Source organism: Bufo gargarizans, chromosome 1 (genome assembly GCF_014858855.1).
Source record: "Bufo gargarizans isolate SCDJY-AF-19 chromosome 1, ASM1485885v1, whole genome shotgun sequence".
Taxonomy (NCBI): Eukaryota; Metazoa; Chordata; class Amphibia; order Anura; family Bufonidae; genus Bufo; species Bufo gargarizans.
In genome coordinates, this window is record NC_058080.1 from 577,639,715 (window position 1) to 577,655,738 (window position 16,024).

General features: G+C 42.9%; 1 protein-coding gene across 1 annotated transcript in view; it reads right to left on the minus strand.

The window, feature by feature from the left end:
• Positions 1–438: 438 nt before the first annotated feature.
• GPN3 (GPN-loop GTPase 3) overlaps positions 439–16,024 on the minus strand; it is a 34,250-nt gene continuing 18,664 nt past the window's right edge. Inside the window, exon 8 of the mRNA XM_044275766.1 lies at positions 439–1,167. Within this exon, the coding sequence (XP_044131701.1) occupies positions 1,102–1,167 (66 nt within the window). The 3' untranslated portion in view covers positions 439–1,101. The remainder of the gene's footprint in view (positions 1,168–16,024) is intronic.

Sequence of the window (16,024 nt, forward strand, 5' to 3'; positions counted from 1 at the left end):
AGTCAGCTGCAATACCTTATATACACAGGGAAGTTCTTTCCAAATCATGTCCAATCAACTGAATTTATCACAGGTGGACTACAATCAAGGTGTAGAAACATTTCAATTATCATCAAGAGAAATGGGAGGCCCCTAGAGCTAAATTTCAAGTGTCATAACAAAGGGTCTGAATGCATTTCCCTTTTAATACATTTTCAAACATTTGTAAAATTCAGTTTTCACCTTATGGGAGATCACAAAATGTGAAAAAAAATATGGGTCTGAAGAAGTGGCTGTGTCCAAAAAACATGTTTGCAGTACTATATTTCAAAAACGCACATTTATTTCTACATATGGCTTTCCCATTAGCAGGTTTTCCCTTGAAGTTTCTTGGCCGATTGAAGACCATGTGACAATAAAAAAAAAAAAAAAAAAAAAAAAAAAAAAACCCAAATCAACTGAGATGCTAAATGTGTATTTACAGCGATAAACCAATTGTTACAGTATTTCTAAGTATTTTTTTTCCATTGCAAAGTCTTCATATGCTTTGTGTCGCCGTACAGCGCCATACGTTGTATAGCAGCTGTGCTTGATATTGCAGCTTAGCTCCATTCATATGAATGGGGATGAGCTGTGCCTAAGCTTTGTGACTGACGAATGTGATGTCACATGGCCTTGGAAGAAGCCTAAGCGCTCACAGAGAGCCGCATCCTGATCGGTGGGAGTCCCCAGTCAGACCACAGCCGATCTCATATTGATGACCTATCCTAAGACTAGGTCATCAATATGTAAATTCCAGAGGTTTAAATGAGAACATCATATCACTAAACTACAACAAATCAGCCTATAGTTACCAATGGTACATAGAAACCAAGATGACATTTCTTATACTCATTTTTCTACAGCCGATTATCTGTACATGACACCAACTTAAAAGACACCTTGGTGTAGAATGAGCATTTCATTAAGACATGGGCACTCTGGTTGCATAACAGTTCCGTTACATTCGAGCAAAGGAGTCTCAATACTGCAGGTGAACTACTGCCTCAGCATTCACTGCGACGCAGTAAAGATAGTGGAATCAGTGAGATCCAAGTTCCTTTTACTACGTCGTTACGGACATCACTGTTCATCTGCTCTGTCTTGGAAGAACTCATCGAAATTCTGGGATTTATCCTCCTCTGTTTCCTATGAGGGAAAAAAAAAAAAAAAGGAACATCTCATTTTATAGCACAGCGTTTCTAGTAATCCAAAATGCATATACACACCACGTGTTATTTAGATGCCAAGTGTTTTCTGGACGTTGTGCAAGCTGGCAATGTCCTGAGGCTTCACCAGTAAACTCTCTCCTCTGGTCTCGACAGATCATTCTATGCGTTATCAAAATTATAAGACGCCACTGCATGGTGCATGGGCAGGATTGTGGTTACATGCAAAATACCATAGGGAAAAGCTAGAACTGTCAAGAGGGTTAGCAGGATTTACGGGCAAAACCTCAGACACTCCCTGGCTTGAGCAATGCCCAGCAGACACTTTGCATCTAATTAACACATGGCGCATGAATTAATGAAACTACGACCATTAACACAGGTATGTTATAACTTATTTCCATGTTCCCCATCTTGCGGTTTGAAAAGTTTTGCGGTTCAAAATTGATTACAGATTCCCTTTCTGTACTTTTTTTTCGTGACAAAAGCCATTGAAATCCATTGAATAGTCAGTAAAAAAAAAAAAAAAGTTACATTTTATTTGCTAGTTTATTAGAGCTAGGCATGTATACCTGAGTGAGTCTGTCAATGATTGTGAAAAGATCTGTAATTACCTTATAATAACAGCTTGTCCCTTAAAAGACTTTCTATGACTTGTCTGTCTTCTTTTTTTTTTTTTTTTTTTTTTTTAATCAGATAATTCTTTATTATCCGTTTTTTGTCTCTTTAGCATCAATATGAGACCGTTTACAGACAATAGGCATGTACAGTAACAGTCATATATATAGTATAAACAATACACATGACTATAAAAGACATGTCAAATATCCACACATCGAATCACGTAGAATATGCATCCTTAACATAAACCCTATAACCACCCATCAACAAGTGGCCCTTCAATCCCACCCCCCACCCAAACCCTATAAGAGCAGGAAATGATTATAGCAGCTTCTCCTCAACTCCACTCTTAGCGTGTCGGCACCAGATAGATAATTCGTATATTAACATCTAGTTTCAGATCACCTATACTCCCATATAGTATTAGCATCTAATAACCAACCTCCCATGCATTCACATCTTATTTCCATGTAGAACAGTCATCAGCCAGTACCAGAATATACTCCCCACATACACCACCAACTGTGGATTCTCCCTGCCCTCTCCCCATTCTGAAGCATACCTCAGACTGACACGCAGTCTCCCCCCCCCTCAACACACTCAGCAAGCAGACAGTAGACTTCTTGTAAGCGCTAACCAAGGACTACAGCACCCAGAGTTGTCAATCCAACTGCCCCATATCGCTTCAAATTTAGACGGACACTTCCTTTTCTGGTAAACTCCCCTTTCCAGGCGAACCACCACATTCAATCTAGCAACATATTCAGAAATATTTGGGGGCACCGATTGGATCCATTTTGCTGCTACCGTTTTCCTCGCCTGATAACATTCTCCCTATTCCAGTAGCTATAACCGATTGCAGATTATCCTCTGACAGCAAGCCCGATATGCAAGTTTTGGGATCTAGCTTAAGCCTGGTGCTGTACACCTTGTTTATAAGATGTAATACTGCCTTCCAATAAGATGTCAGTGTGGGACACGCCCACATCATATGCAGCAGATCAGCTTCAGCACTTCCACACTTCGGGCAAGCTGGGCTATCCCTGTAGCCTATTTTATATAAGAACACCGGGGTCTTATACACTCTGTGTAGAAAGTACAAATGAGAAAGGCGGCAGCCTCACTAAGATAAAGTAGGGGTAAGTTCTACTGCCTCCAACCATTGCTCATCTGTGAGCTCGCCCAGATCCCTTTCCCAGTGATGCCTGCTTCTCAGAGGATACCCCTTAATAAAGCCCTCCAACAGAGCTCGATAAACCATAGAGCTCACTCCCTTTACTGGCCCAGCAGCTACCACTGTACTCAGTATTCGGTTGGATGCAAACGTCACCGGATCTATTTTAGATTGAGCTTCTAATGCGTGCCTGAGTTGCAGGTATCTAAAGAATTGCGAAGAGGGCAGCCCAAATTCAGAACACAGTTGCTGGTACTGTTTTAGATTCCCCCCAGAGTAAATATGACCCAAGTTCCAAATCCATTTATTATTCCACTGAGAGAAACCATTCAGGCCTTCCAATTCATGGAGCGCCAAATTATTCCATAAAGGCGAGATGTCCATTAATCCCGCTATCCCTAGGATATTCCTCGCCCTATCCCATACTTTCACATAAGTAGCAGTATTGGAATGCGTCCCACTTCCCCTTTCACCTCTCCTTCAATAGCTGCCAGCAGGAAGGGGGGGGGGGGGGATCTATTTGACGCCCATCCCATCAGCCGACCACTCTTCACCCCTGGGTCACCTATCACACCCCATCCCTTAAAGTGCTGCAATTGGGCTGACAAAAAGTACAGCATAGGATTAGGTAGAGCAAGACCCCCTGCATCCTTACTCCTCTGCAAGATTTCGTATCTTATTCTGCCCCTATTATTTTTCCATATAAAGAATCGAAATAACTGTTGTATCTTATGGAAATAATGCACCGGGATTCATATAGGGGAGTTGTGCAGAATATACAGCAACTGAGGCATGAATATCATTTTTAGCAAATTGCCTCTACCTACCAACGATAGAGGCAGTTTATGCCATATGGCAATCTTGCTTTTAAACTTCCCTATCAGAGGTAGTAGGTTAGTAGTAATATAGTCTGCAGGGTTCATTGATACTGTCACTCCGAGGTATTTAAAGGAGCGCACCACCTTGAGCTCAGAGAAAATAGCAGAACGAGACGGTATCTGAGAAGATACTGGGAGAATCACGGACTTATCCCAGTTTATGAGAAGTCCAGACTGGCCACCAAACTGAGATATCATAGATATTATGAAATCCATGGATTCCTCTAAGTCATTTACATAGATCAGCATATCATCCGCGTATAACGACACGCGTTCCTCAATAGAACCCCTCACTAGCCCTCTCATCAAAAGGAGTAGACCGCAGGAGACAAGCCAATGGTTCAATTGCTATCGCAAATAGCAAAAGGAGACAACGGACAACCTTGTCTCGTCCCCCTCTCCAGAGCAATTGCTGGTGAAAGATGATCATTTACTCCAATTCTAGCCCTAGACTCACAGTACAAGAGCTTGACCCAATTCAGAAAACCATTTCCAAAGCCCATCTTAGTCATGACTGCCCATAAATATTCCCACTCAACGCTGTCAAAAGCCTTGGCAGCATCAAGTGAGACCACCGCAGCTCTATTATCCTGAACATCCCTCCCTTCTAACTGAAGATTTAAGAACAACCGCCTGAGATTCAAAGCCATGGATTTACCAGGCATGAACCCAGATTGATCATCATGAATAATGGTTTGAATGACTGTTTAAATCGATTAGCTAGAACTTTAGCCAGAAATTTTATGTCCACTGTCAGAAGAAAAATGGGTCTATATGAATCCACAAGTGAGGGGTCTTTACCTGGCTTGGGTATCACCACAATTATCGCCTCCCTCATGGAACAGGGTAATCTACCACTACAGTAAGCATCTTTAAAGACCGTTAAAAGGTGCAGAAGTAATAAGTCCCCATGCTTTTTATAGAACTCCCCAGGAAGACCGCCCCAACCAGGTGCCTTCTCATTGGGTATGGAGCTCAACGCTATCTCCAAGGTTATGTCCTCCTCAAGAAGTGATCTACTTTCCTCAGATAAGGCAGGGACAGCAATCCCCTCTAAATAACTAGACCTATCTGATTCAGTGATGACCAGTCTGGACCTATACACCTCCCCAAAATGAGCGTAAAATTCTCCCAGGATGTTCTCATCTCCCATTACCAGTTGCCCGCCCGATTCTCTGAGCGAGGCTATGCAAGAAGGACCATGTTGTGCTTTAGTCACAGTAGCTAACAAATGACCCGCACTTTGCCCTTCCGCAAAATATCTCGGAGTCATAAATAGACGTTTGTCCTCTGCCCTAGTTTGTATGTGCTCCCTCAGAAGTTTTTGAGCTTCTTTCCATTGTGCCTCATTAGGCAATGTGGGTTGCTCTACATACTTAGCCTCCAAGCGCGAAACCCTATCCGAGAGCTCCCTGTCCAGAACACGACTCTTAGATTTTTTTTAATACTAATATGCTTGATATACAACCCTCTGACATACGCCTTCAGGGCATCCCATACCATATCCATCGACACTGAGCCCACATTAATAGATAAAAAGTCAGTAATGGCTCTAGAGATCTCAGTTCCTGTATCCACTATTGATAACCAGATTGGGTTTAGACGCCAGATAGGTCTAGCAGCTCGTATGTGTCTACCCACTTCCAAGGTAATCAATAACGAGGAATGATCAGATATACTACGAGGTAAGTATGAGATTCCCTTTGTTAGAGTTACTAAGGATAAGGATCCAATTGCTAAATCTATCCTGGACAAGGAGCCGTGTGATGTTGAGTAGCACGAGTACTGTCGCTGCTCAGGGTTCATGGCTCTCCAGATATCACATAGATCCACCTCTGATATCAGTCGCGCCAAAGAAGTGGGAGCGGCAGCATATGTTCCTGACCCATTATGGAATTTATCCAAGGAGCCATTAAAGATACATATTAAAGTCTCCTACAATCAATGCAGGGACTAGCGGGAATTTAGATGTAAAAGTAATAATCAACCTCATAACTTCAGCTGAATATGGGGGGACTACAAACGGCACAGATCTATGCACTAAAATACTAACACCTCTAGCATGTGTAGAGTGAAATTCACATCCCACCCATGCTTCATGTACTAAATGCGTCCTATCAGCTGACAATTGGGTCTTGGATAAACACACAATAGCTGGCTGTACATCCTTTAGGGCATGGAAGATAGCTGCACGTTTAGACGCCTGCAACATTCCTCTCACATTCCAGGCTAGAATATTAACAGAAGACATCATGACGACTCATAAGCAAATATAGAAGCCGGTGCCGATAGCTCCATGAGGACCACCCACTAGTAGTAGTATTGAAGATAAAGGGGCAGAGTCTATCTCCCCCCCCCCCCCCCCCCGCTCCCCAACTTTCCTGAACATTCTGCAAGTTCTGAAGTTATGAACCAGATAAACAGGGGTACACCATACACATATAAAGTGAACCTAACCGTCATGGGTTAACAATAGAGACACAGGTAAGAGAGCAATTTCCTACTGAACACGGGCGCAGCACCCTGGATATGCAGCAGGACAGACCACCCATGCACCTCCCCAACCTCATAAGAACCCATACATTGTGAAAAATAACCACCAAGAAGACAGGATATTAAACCTCCCTCCTTAGAAGAACATAGAATAGTCCCACAAAACTGTGCCTAGCACTGCGGGGTATCAATCAGCAGACAATGAAAACAAGAACAGTTCCATCAAAGATATCACCGTCTCTTCAGGTATTGTTGCCACGCCGATCATTTTCACCCGCGTCCAACCATTGACATGCCTCAGCCGGATCTTCAAACATATGCGTGGATCCATTCGCCACCACACAGAGTTTCGCCGGGTACAACATGGAATAGGGCCACTGTAATGATCTCAAACGCTTTACGTCCAAAAATTTCGCTCTCCGTTTCCGTATTTCCGCAGAGGCGGAGGGCGAAATGGCACCCTGTGTGCCCTTTCTATTGCAAATAGTGGGGACAGCTTTTCTTTCCCAATAATGTCCACCAGCCATTTCTCCATAAACGAGACTGGGTCCGAGCCCTCAGTACGCTCCGGAATCCCAATAAATCGCACATTGTTCCGTCGCAGACGGTTTTCCAGATCATCTGATTTCAATATTAGCAGGGACACATTATGTATAACACACTATAGATCCCCCTTAACAGGTGGTAGCTGGTCCTCCATGCCGCTAACGCGACCCTCCAACTCACCCACTCTTTCTTTAAATTGACGCATGTCTTGCCATATTAATAAGACTTCTTCCTTGAGGCCTCCCATATTAGCATTTAGGGACGTAAGGGCTGTGCTGCATTGCACCACCATCTTATATACGTCCACAATAGTAGGCTCAGAGATGGGCTCCACTTCTGACCCACCTTTTGCCGTGCAACTGAGGCATATGAGGCCGCTTCCAGGGGCTCCGCTCCTCTCACATCACCGGACCCCCCCAGCATCAGGCTCCGAATCATTTGCTGTAGCAGCTGAGGTGCGGGCAAACTTACCCAGCTTCATCGCCACATCAGACAGCTTGGTAGCGTGTGCGGCGCCATCTTAGTCGGAGTGTTCGTGCCTCCGTCTCTGTACTCCTTCTCTCTCTTCTTCTGGCGAGTCATACTGCAACCGGAGCGTCGATCAGCATCCAGGGAGGCTTGCAGAACCTTCTTACCAAACAGAAGATCAGAGGCAGAATTCAGTTGGAGCCCATAGTGATGGTAGAAGGAGAAGACCACATGGCAGCCTTACAGATTTGCTCAAAAGAAACATTAGCTCTTTCAGCCCATGAGGTAGAGCCTGGGCTAGTAGAGTGTGCTGTCAGAGAAAGAGAAGGAGAACTTCCAGAAGAGGTGTAAGCCAGTGAAATAACTGTCCTAATACATCTGGCTAGTGAACTCTTTGAGGCCACCTTACCTTAATTTATGCCAGAATTTTTAAAAAAAAAAAATTAGCGCAGAGGACTTTCTCCAATCCTTTGTCATCTCTAGGTAACATATAAGGCATCTCCTAACATCCAGGGAGTGGAAAACTCTTTCCTCCTGGTTCTTGAGTTTATCAAAAAAAAAAAGTTGCTTTAAAGACCCTTACCACCCAGGGGTCAATAGCAAAATTTAGACCAAAGAGGGCTGACAGGGCTGAAACCTGAACTTTCAGAGTGTTCTTTGCTAACCCCAGAGACAAACCCCTCTGGAGAAACTCCAGGATCTGAATGACCGAAGTCTGAGGGCAAGGAACCTGCATTGATCCCTGAAAATTCTAAGAACTTTTTCAAAACTCTAGCATAGATGGAAATGGTCACAGCTTTCCTACTTTTTAGTAAGGTGGATACTAGAGCTTTCAAAAACCCCTGTCTAATCAATAATGATCTTTCGAATTCCAGGCCGTAAGGTGTAGGCCCCTGACATTTGGATGACAAACTGGGCCCTGCATCAGAAGGTCCGGGATCTCCGGAAGAATCCAGGGGTCTGTTATTGACATGGACCTCAGGAGAGTGAACCATGCCCTTCTCGGCCAGAAGGTGGTTATCATAATCATTCTTGCACCCTAGTCTCTGATCTTTTTGAGAACTAGAGGAATAAGCTGGAATGGAGGAAAAGCGTAGCCTAAGGGGAAAACCCATTTCTAAAGAAGATCATTCACCCTATCCGGTATTTGTCTCGGGTTGAGAGAGAAAAACCTCTCCACCTTTCTGTTTATTCTGGTGGGAAAGAGATTGATGGATTGGGGCCCCCCAAAACCTGACTGACTATCTCCGAAAAACTGAAAGGTTCAGAAACCACTCCTCGTCTCAGCTGATGACGGCTCAGGAAGTCCGCCTGGAAGTTCTCCTTGCCTCTTCTGTGGGGAGCAGAAATATGACTGATCTTCTGCTCCAGATTTTGGAACAACGGATATGCTTCTTTCACGAGGGAAACCGATTTTGTGCCCCCCTGATGATTTATGTAAGCTACAGCTGACTGATTGTCTGGAGATTATACTCACATGTTTTAAATGAATAAAGGGTATTGCTGCCTCCAAAGCCAGTTTTATAGCCAGCAACTCTTTTCTGTTTGAGGAGAATGTTTACTGTACAGATGACCACTGTCCTTGAATGATCTAGTCCAAAAAATGTGCCCCCTATCCCCAAGGGCTGGCATCTGTCATCAAAACCACTGGATGGGAACGACTCCAAGGAATCCCATAACTTAGATTTGTGCTGTCTTCCCACCAGGACAGATCCAATGTTTTCCTTGAAATTACCACCCTTGAGTCCAGAGATCCCCCACTCTTTAGTGCTAGAAGAATCTCTGCCTGTAGCTGCCGAGCATGAAACTGTGCCAATTCTACCGCTGGAATACAGGAGGTCAGTGACCCCAGGACTGACATGGCTTTCCGAGTAGTCAGGCTCTGAGATGATTTAGGCATCTGCAACTTTGTATGGTCACGGGATATCTTTTCTTTGGTCAGAAAAACTCTGGACTACCGAATCCAAGAGAAGACCCAAAAACACCTGACTAGTTTCCGGCACAATTCAGATTTTTTTTTACATATTTCATCCAGCCTAAATCTTCAAAAATTCCCATCACCTTTAGCACCGCCATCATACAGTCCGCTGAGAGCCTGCTATAATTAGAAAGTCGTCCAGATAGGGCAGGAATAAAATGTTCTCTTTCCTTAGAAATGAGGCTACTTCTATCACCTTCGTAAATATTCTGGGGGCCATAGAGAGGCCAAACAGAAGCGCCTGAAACTGAAGGTGACTAATATTTCCTTCGACAGTCACTGCCACTCTGAGGAACTGCTGATGTAAAGGGTGTAAAGGAACGTGATAATACGAATCTTTCAGATCTAAGACTGCCATAAAAACTATTGGGATACAGTAGATGAACTGCCGATTTTTTTTTTCCCATCTTGAATTTTCTTTAACCTCTTAAGGACATAGGGCGTACAGGTACGCCCTTGTGCCCTGGTACTTAAGGACACAGGGCGTACATGTACGCCCTGTGTATTTCTGATCACTGCCGTGCGGCTGGCAGTGATCGGAACCCGGTGCCTGCTCAAATCATTGAGCAGGCACCTAGGCTAAATGCGCCGGGGGGTCCCGTGACCCCCCCATGTCGGCGATCGCGGCAAACCGCAGGTCAATTCAGACCTGCGGTTTGCTGCGATTTCTGCAGTTTCTGATCCCCGCGGTCCCTGACCGCGGGGATCAGAAACTTTAGCATTCCTAAAATGCATCTGTATCCCCCCCTCCTGCACCCCTTAGTGATTTTTGCCGGGTGGGAGGTGCAGGGGGAGGGTTGCGGGCGGTGCGGGAGGCGGGCGGTGCGGCAGGCGGGATCGCGATCCCCCGCCCGCCTCCCATTGCGTAATCGTTGGTGTCTAGTGGGTATACCAGGGTGCCAGCACATTGCTGGCACCCTGGTATAAACGGCTGACATCGGTGATGCGATGTCAGCCGTTTAACCCTTTCCATACAGCGGTCCGTACGGACCGCTGTATGGAAAAGGTTAACAGCGCAGGGAGCTCCCTCCCTCTCCCATCGGGGGGCTGCTGTGCCTTTGCAGCCCCTCCGAATGGAGAGGGAGAGAGCTCCCAGGCAGCCCCCCAAGCCCCGTCCTTACCCTTCCCCGTCTGCGCAGTTCTGACCATAACTGAGCAGACGGGGAAGGTTCCCATGGCAACAGGACGCCTTCTCAGGCGTCCTGCTGTCCATGGTGCTGAACAGATCTGTGCTGAAAGGCATAGATCTGTTCAGACAAAGTGTAAAATACAGTACAGTACTATATATTGTACTGTACTGTATTATACAGACATCAGACCCACTGGATCTTCAAGAACCAAGTGGGTCTGGGTCAAAAAGAAAGTGAAAAAAAGTGAAAATAAAGTAAAAATCAAAAAACACATTTATCACTGATTAAAAATAAAAAAAATTAAATTCCCTACACATGTTTGGTATCGCCGCGTCCGTAACGACCTGATCTATAAAACGGTCATGTTACTTTACCCAAACGGTGAACGCCATAAAAATAAAAAATTAAAAACTATGATGAAATTGAAATTTTGCCCACCTTACTTCCCCAAAAAGTTAATAAAAGTGATCAAAAAAGTTGTATGTACTCCAAAATTGTAACAATCAAACCGTCATCTCATCCCGCAAAAATCATACCCTACCCAAGATAATCGCCCCAAAACTGAAAAAACTATGGCTCTTAGACTATGGAAACACTAAAACATGATTTTTTTTGTTTCAAAAATGAAATCATTGTGTAAAACTTACATAAATAAAAAAAAGTATACATATTGGGTATCGCCGCGTCCGTATCGACCGGCTCTATAAAAATATCACATGACCTAACCCCTCAGGTGACCACCGTAAAAAAAAAAAAAAAAAGAAACGGTGTAAAAAAAGCAATTTTTTGTCATCTTACTTCACAAAAAGTGTAACAGCAAGCGATCAAAAAGTCATATGCACCCCAAAATAGTGCCAATAAAACCGTAATCTCATCCCGCAAAAAATGAGACCCTACTTGAGATAATCGCCCAAAAACTAAAAAAAACTATGGCTCTTAGACTATGGAGACACAAACTTTTTTTTGTTTTAAAAATTCATTCATTGTGTAAAACTTACATAAATAAAAAAAATTGTATACATATTAGGTATCGCCGCGTCCGTGACAACCTGCTCTATAAAATTACCACATGATCTAACCTGTCAGATGAATGTTGTAAATAACAAAAAAAAAATGGTGCCAAAAAAGCTATTTCTTGTTACCTTGCCGCACAAAAAGTGTAATATAGAGCAACCAAAAATCATATGTACCCTAAACTAGTACCAACAAAACTGCCACCTTATCCCGTAGTTTCTAAAATGGGGTCACTTTTTTGGAGTTTCTACTCTAGGGGTGCATCAGGGGGGCTTCAAATGGGACATGGTGTCAATAAAACCAGTCCAGCAAAATCTGCCTTCCAAAAACCGTATGGCATTCCTTTCCTTCTGCGCCCTGTCGTGTGCCCGTACAGCAGTTTACGACCACATATGGGGTGTTTCTGTAAACTACAGAATCAGGGCCATAAATAATGAGTTTTGTTTGGCTGTTAACCCTTGCTTTGTAACTGGAAAAAAAATATTAAAATGGAAAATCTGCCAAAAAAGTGAAATTTTGAAATTGTATCTCTATTTTCCATTAAATCTTGTGCAACACCTAAAGGGTTAACAAACTTTGTAAAATCAGTTTTGAATACCTTGAGGGGTTTAGTTTCTTAGATGGGGTCACTTTTATGGAGTTTCTACTCTAGGGGTGCATCAGGGGGGCTTCAAATGGGACATGGTGTCAATACAACCAGTCCAGCAAAATCTGCCTTCCAAAAACCGTATGGCATTCCTTTCCTTCTGCGCCCTGTCGTGTGCCCGTACAGCAGTTTACGACCACATATGGGGTGTTTCTGTAAACTACAGAATCAGGGCCATAAATAATGAGTTTTGTTTGGCTGTTAACCCTTGCTTTGTAACTGGAAAAAAAATATTAAAATGGAAAATCTGACAAAAAAGTGAAATTTTGAAATTGTATCTCTATTTTCCATTAAATCTTGTGCAACACCTAAAGGGTTAACAAACTTTGTAAAATCAGTTTTGAATACCTTGAGGGGTGTAGTTTCTTAGATGGGGTCACTTTTATGGAGTTTCTACTCTAGGGGTGCATCAGGGGGGCTTCAAATGGGACATGGTGTCAAAAAAACTGTCCAGCAAAACCTGCCTTCCAAAAACCATACGGCGCACCTTTCACTCTACGCCCCGCTGTGTGGCCGTACAGTAGTTTACGGCCACATATGGGGTGTTTCTGTAAACGGCAGAGTCAGGGCAATAAAGATACAGTCTTGTTTGGCTGTTAACCCTTGCTTTGTTAGTGGAAAAAATGGGTTAAAATGGAAAATTAGGCAAAAAAATGAAATTCTCAAATTTAATCCCCATTTGCCAATAACTCTTGTGCAACACCTAAAGGGTTAATGAAGTTAGTAAAATCAGTTTTGAATACCTTGAGGGGTGTAGTTTCTTAGATGGGGTCACTTTTATGGAGTTTCTACTCTAGGGGTGCATCAGGGGGCTTCAAATGGGACATGGAGTCAAAAAAACAGTCCAGCAAAACCTGCCTTCCAAAAACCATATGGTGCACCTTTCACTCTATGCCCCGCTGTGTGGCCGTACAGTAGTTTACGGCCACATATGGGGTGTTTCTGTAAACGGCAGAGTCAGGGCAATAAAGATACAGTCTTGTTTGGCTGTTAACCCTTGCTTTGTTAGTGGAAAAAATGGGTTAAAATGGAAAATTAGCCAAAAAAATGAAATTCTCAAATTTCATCCCCATTTGCCAATAACTCTTGTGCAACACCTAAAGGGTTAACTAAGTTTGTAAAATCAGTTTTGAATACCTTGAGGGGTGTAGTTTATAGAATGGGGTCATTTTTGGGTGGTTTCTATTATGTAAGCCTCGCAAAGTGACTTCAGAGCTGTAGTGGTCCCTAAAAATTGGGTTTTTGTAAATTTCTGAAAAATTTCAAGATTTGCTTCTAAACTTCTAAGCCTTGTAACATCCCCAAAAAATAAAATATCATTCCCAAAATAATTCAAACATGAAGTAGACATATGGGGAATGTAAAGGCATCACAATTTTTAGGGGTATTACTATGTATTACAGAAGTAGAGAAACTGAAACTTTGAAATTTGCAAATTTTTCCAAATTTTTGTTAAATTAGGTATTTTTTGGTGCAAAAAAAATATTTTTTTTAACTTCATTTTACCAGTGTCATGAAGTACAATATGTGACGAAAAAACAATCTCAGAACGGCCTGGATAAGTCAAAGCGTTTTAAAGTTATCAGCACTTATAGTGACACTGGTCAGATTTGCAAAAAATGGCCTGGTCCTAAGGTGTAAAAAGGCTGTGTCCTTAAGGGGTTAAAAAAAAAAAAAAAAAAAAAGTATTTGTTTAGTTGTTTTAGATTTATAATCGTGTGGAAAGAGTTGTCTTTTTCTGTTCTTCCACTGAAAATGGAATTAGAACCTGCTTCTCCAACAGCTCTAAGACTTCTACCTCCATAGCAGACAATCCTAGTGGCGAACCTTGAGCCTTTGTGACCACAAATTTGTGAAGGGGTTTTGAACGAAAATCTAAGGTTTAACCTTCTCCTATGAGCCCCTGGATCCATTTTCCTGCTACTTTTTCCCATGCTGGAAGAAAGAACCTCAGTCTTCCTCCCACAGCACCCCTGGTATCATTGCTGAGGCGGTTTCTTAGGCTGGGAAGAGGAACCTCCAAACAGAAAGCCTTAACCCCCGAAACCTTCAGATCTAAAACTTAGGTTTTTGTCGCCATTTTGACATCTTCCCCGAAATCTAGATGAAGAACGAAAGGGACGTCTGGAACTGGAAAAGGAGGTTGAAGAATAACCTGGAGACAGACCAAGAAATTTTTCTATCCACAGCTTTCTCCAAAAGGGAATCTAAAAATCAGGCCCAAACAAAAACTCTCCCAGACAAGGAATACTGCACAATCTTTGCTTTGAAGACAAATCACCCCCCTTTCCAATTTTTCAGCCAGAGTGCTCTGCGAGCAGAATTGGAAAGGTAGGATGCCTTTGCACCAGTTTGACTGAATCTACAGAGGCATCCGCAATGAAAACAGCCGCCTTCTGTAAAGTGAGCAAGGAGGTTAGAATTTGTTCTCTAGGACACTTATCACTTAGGGTACTTTCACACTAGTGTTTTTGTTTTCCGGTATTGAGTTCCATCACAGGTGCTCAATACCGGGGGGAAAAAAAAAAAAAAAAAAAAAAAAAAAAAAAAAAAAATAGATTAGTTTTACCCTAATGCATTCTGAATGGAGAGCATTCCGTTCAGGATGCATTCGTTCAGTCCCCCTTACGTTTTTTGGACTGAGAAAATACAGCAGTATGATGCAGTTTTATCTCCGGCCAAAAATACTGAACACTTGCTGGAATGCCATTGAAATGCATTAATGCCGGATCGGGCCCCAAATGTTCTGGCAAAACGCATCCGGCTTTCCGGTCTGCAAAAAAATAAAAATACCAGATCCGTTTTTCCAGATTCCGCATCCGGATCAGTCTGAAAAATGCCATCAGTTTGCATCCGTTTGCGACGGAAATGCCTGCCGGAATTCTCTGCCGCAAGTGTGAAAGTACACTAATCTGACATTCTAAACATTCCAACCAGGTAATCATGGATCTGGCCGTAACAGTGATCGCACTATTCGGTCTAAACACGGAAGGATGGATCCGGAAATGCGGATGCGGACAGCACACTGTGTGCTGTCTGCATCCATCCCTGCGCCATTCAAATTAACTCATGGTGGTCCTGAGTGTGGCTCGGCGTTAACGCTGCTTGCAGTGTAATGTGACCCCGAGCCACACTCAGGATTACCGCTAAAGGAGGTTAAAGGGATACTTTCTTTTAAAATTTTAGGGAATAAATGCCTTTTTATCAGGGTTTTTTTCCATTCTCCGTTTATGAGGGCCAAAACACTTATGTAACGCGAAACATCTATGCCTCCTATCCTTCATCATCTTCAACATCTTCTAAATCCAGAGTAGAACGAATAGCTTTCAATAATTTCTCAGTATCTTCTACAGGAAATAAAGCTCTACCCCTCCATATCATCTTCAGAGGATGAGTCGTATGTTTCCACCACTTCCTCACTATCAACTGTATAATCCATATCTGATAACCAGCCTTCCGCAGTCTTTTTCAAGGAACTTTTCACTTCTGACCTAATGAGTATTTTTATATTCTTTAGAAAACATGGAGATTCCTCTGCTACTATACATTGTTGGCAAAGCTTCTTAGTATATGAGGAAGATAAGTGACATCCACATAACGCACATGCTTTATTTCTTTTAGCCAAAACTTTCTTAGGCCTTGTCTAAAGTAAAGAAATAACCAAATATCAACACAGTATCACTTGTTGGGCACTTATCCACTCATTCCAAAACGGAACCGGTACAAGGATCTCCCATTCTGCCGGATCAGGCCTCTTTTCCTCCTCCATTGCATCCAATCAGGACTATCTTATAATGTAAAGGAAAGAGCAGATGAGGGGAATCAAGATTCGTCTCTCCAACCCTCACACAGAGGACCCAGGAGATAAAGGAGGATAAAGAGAATATAT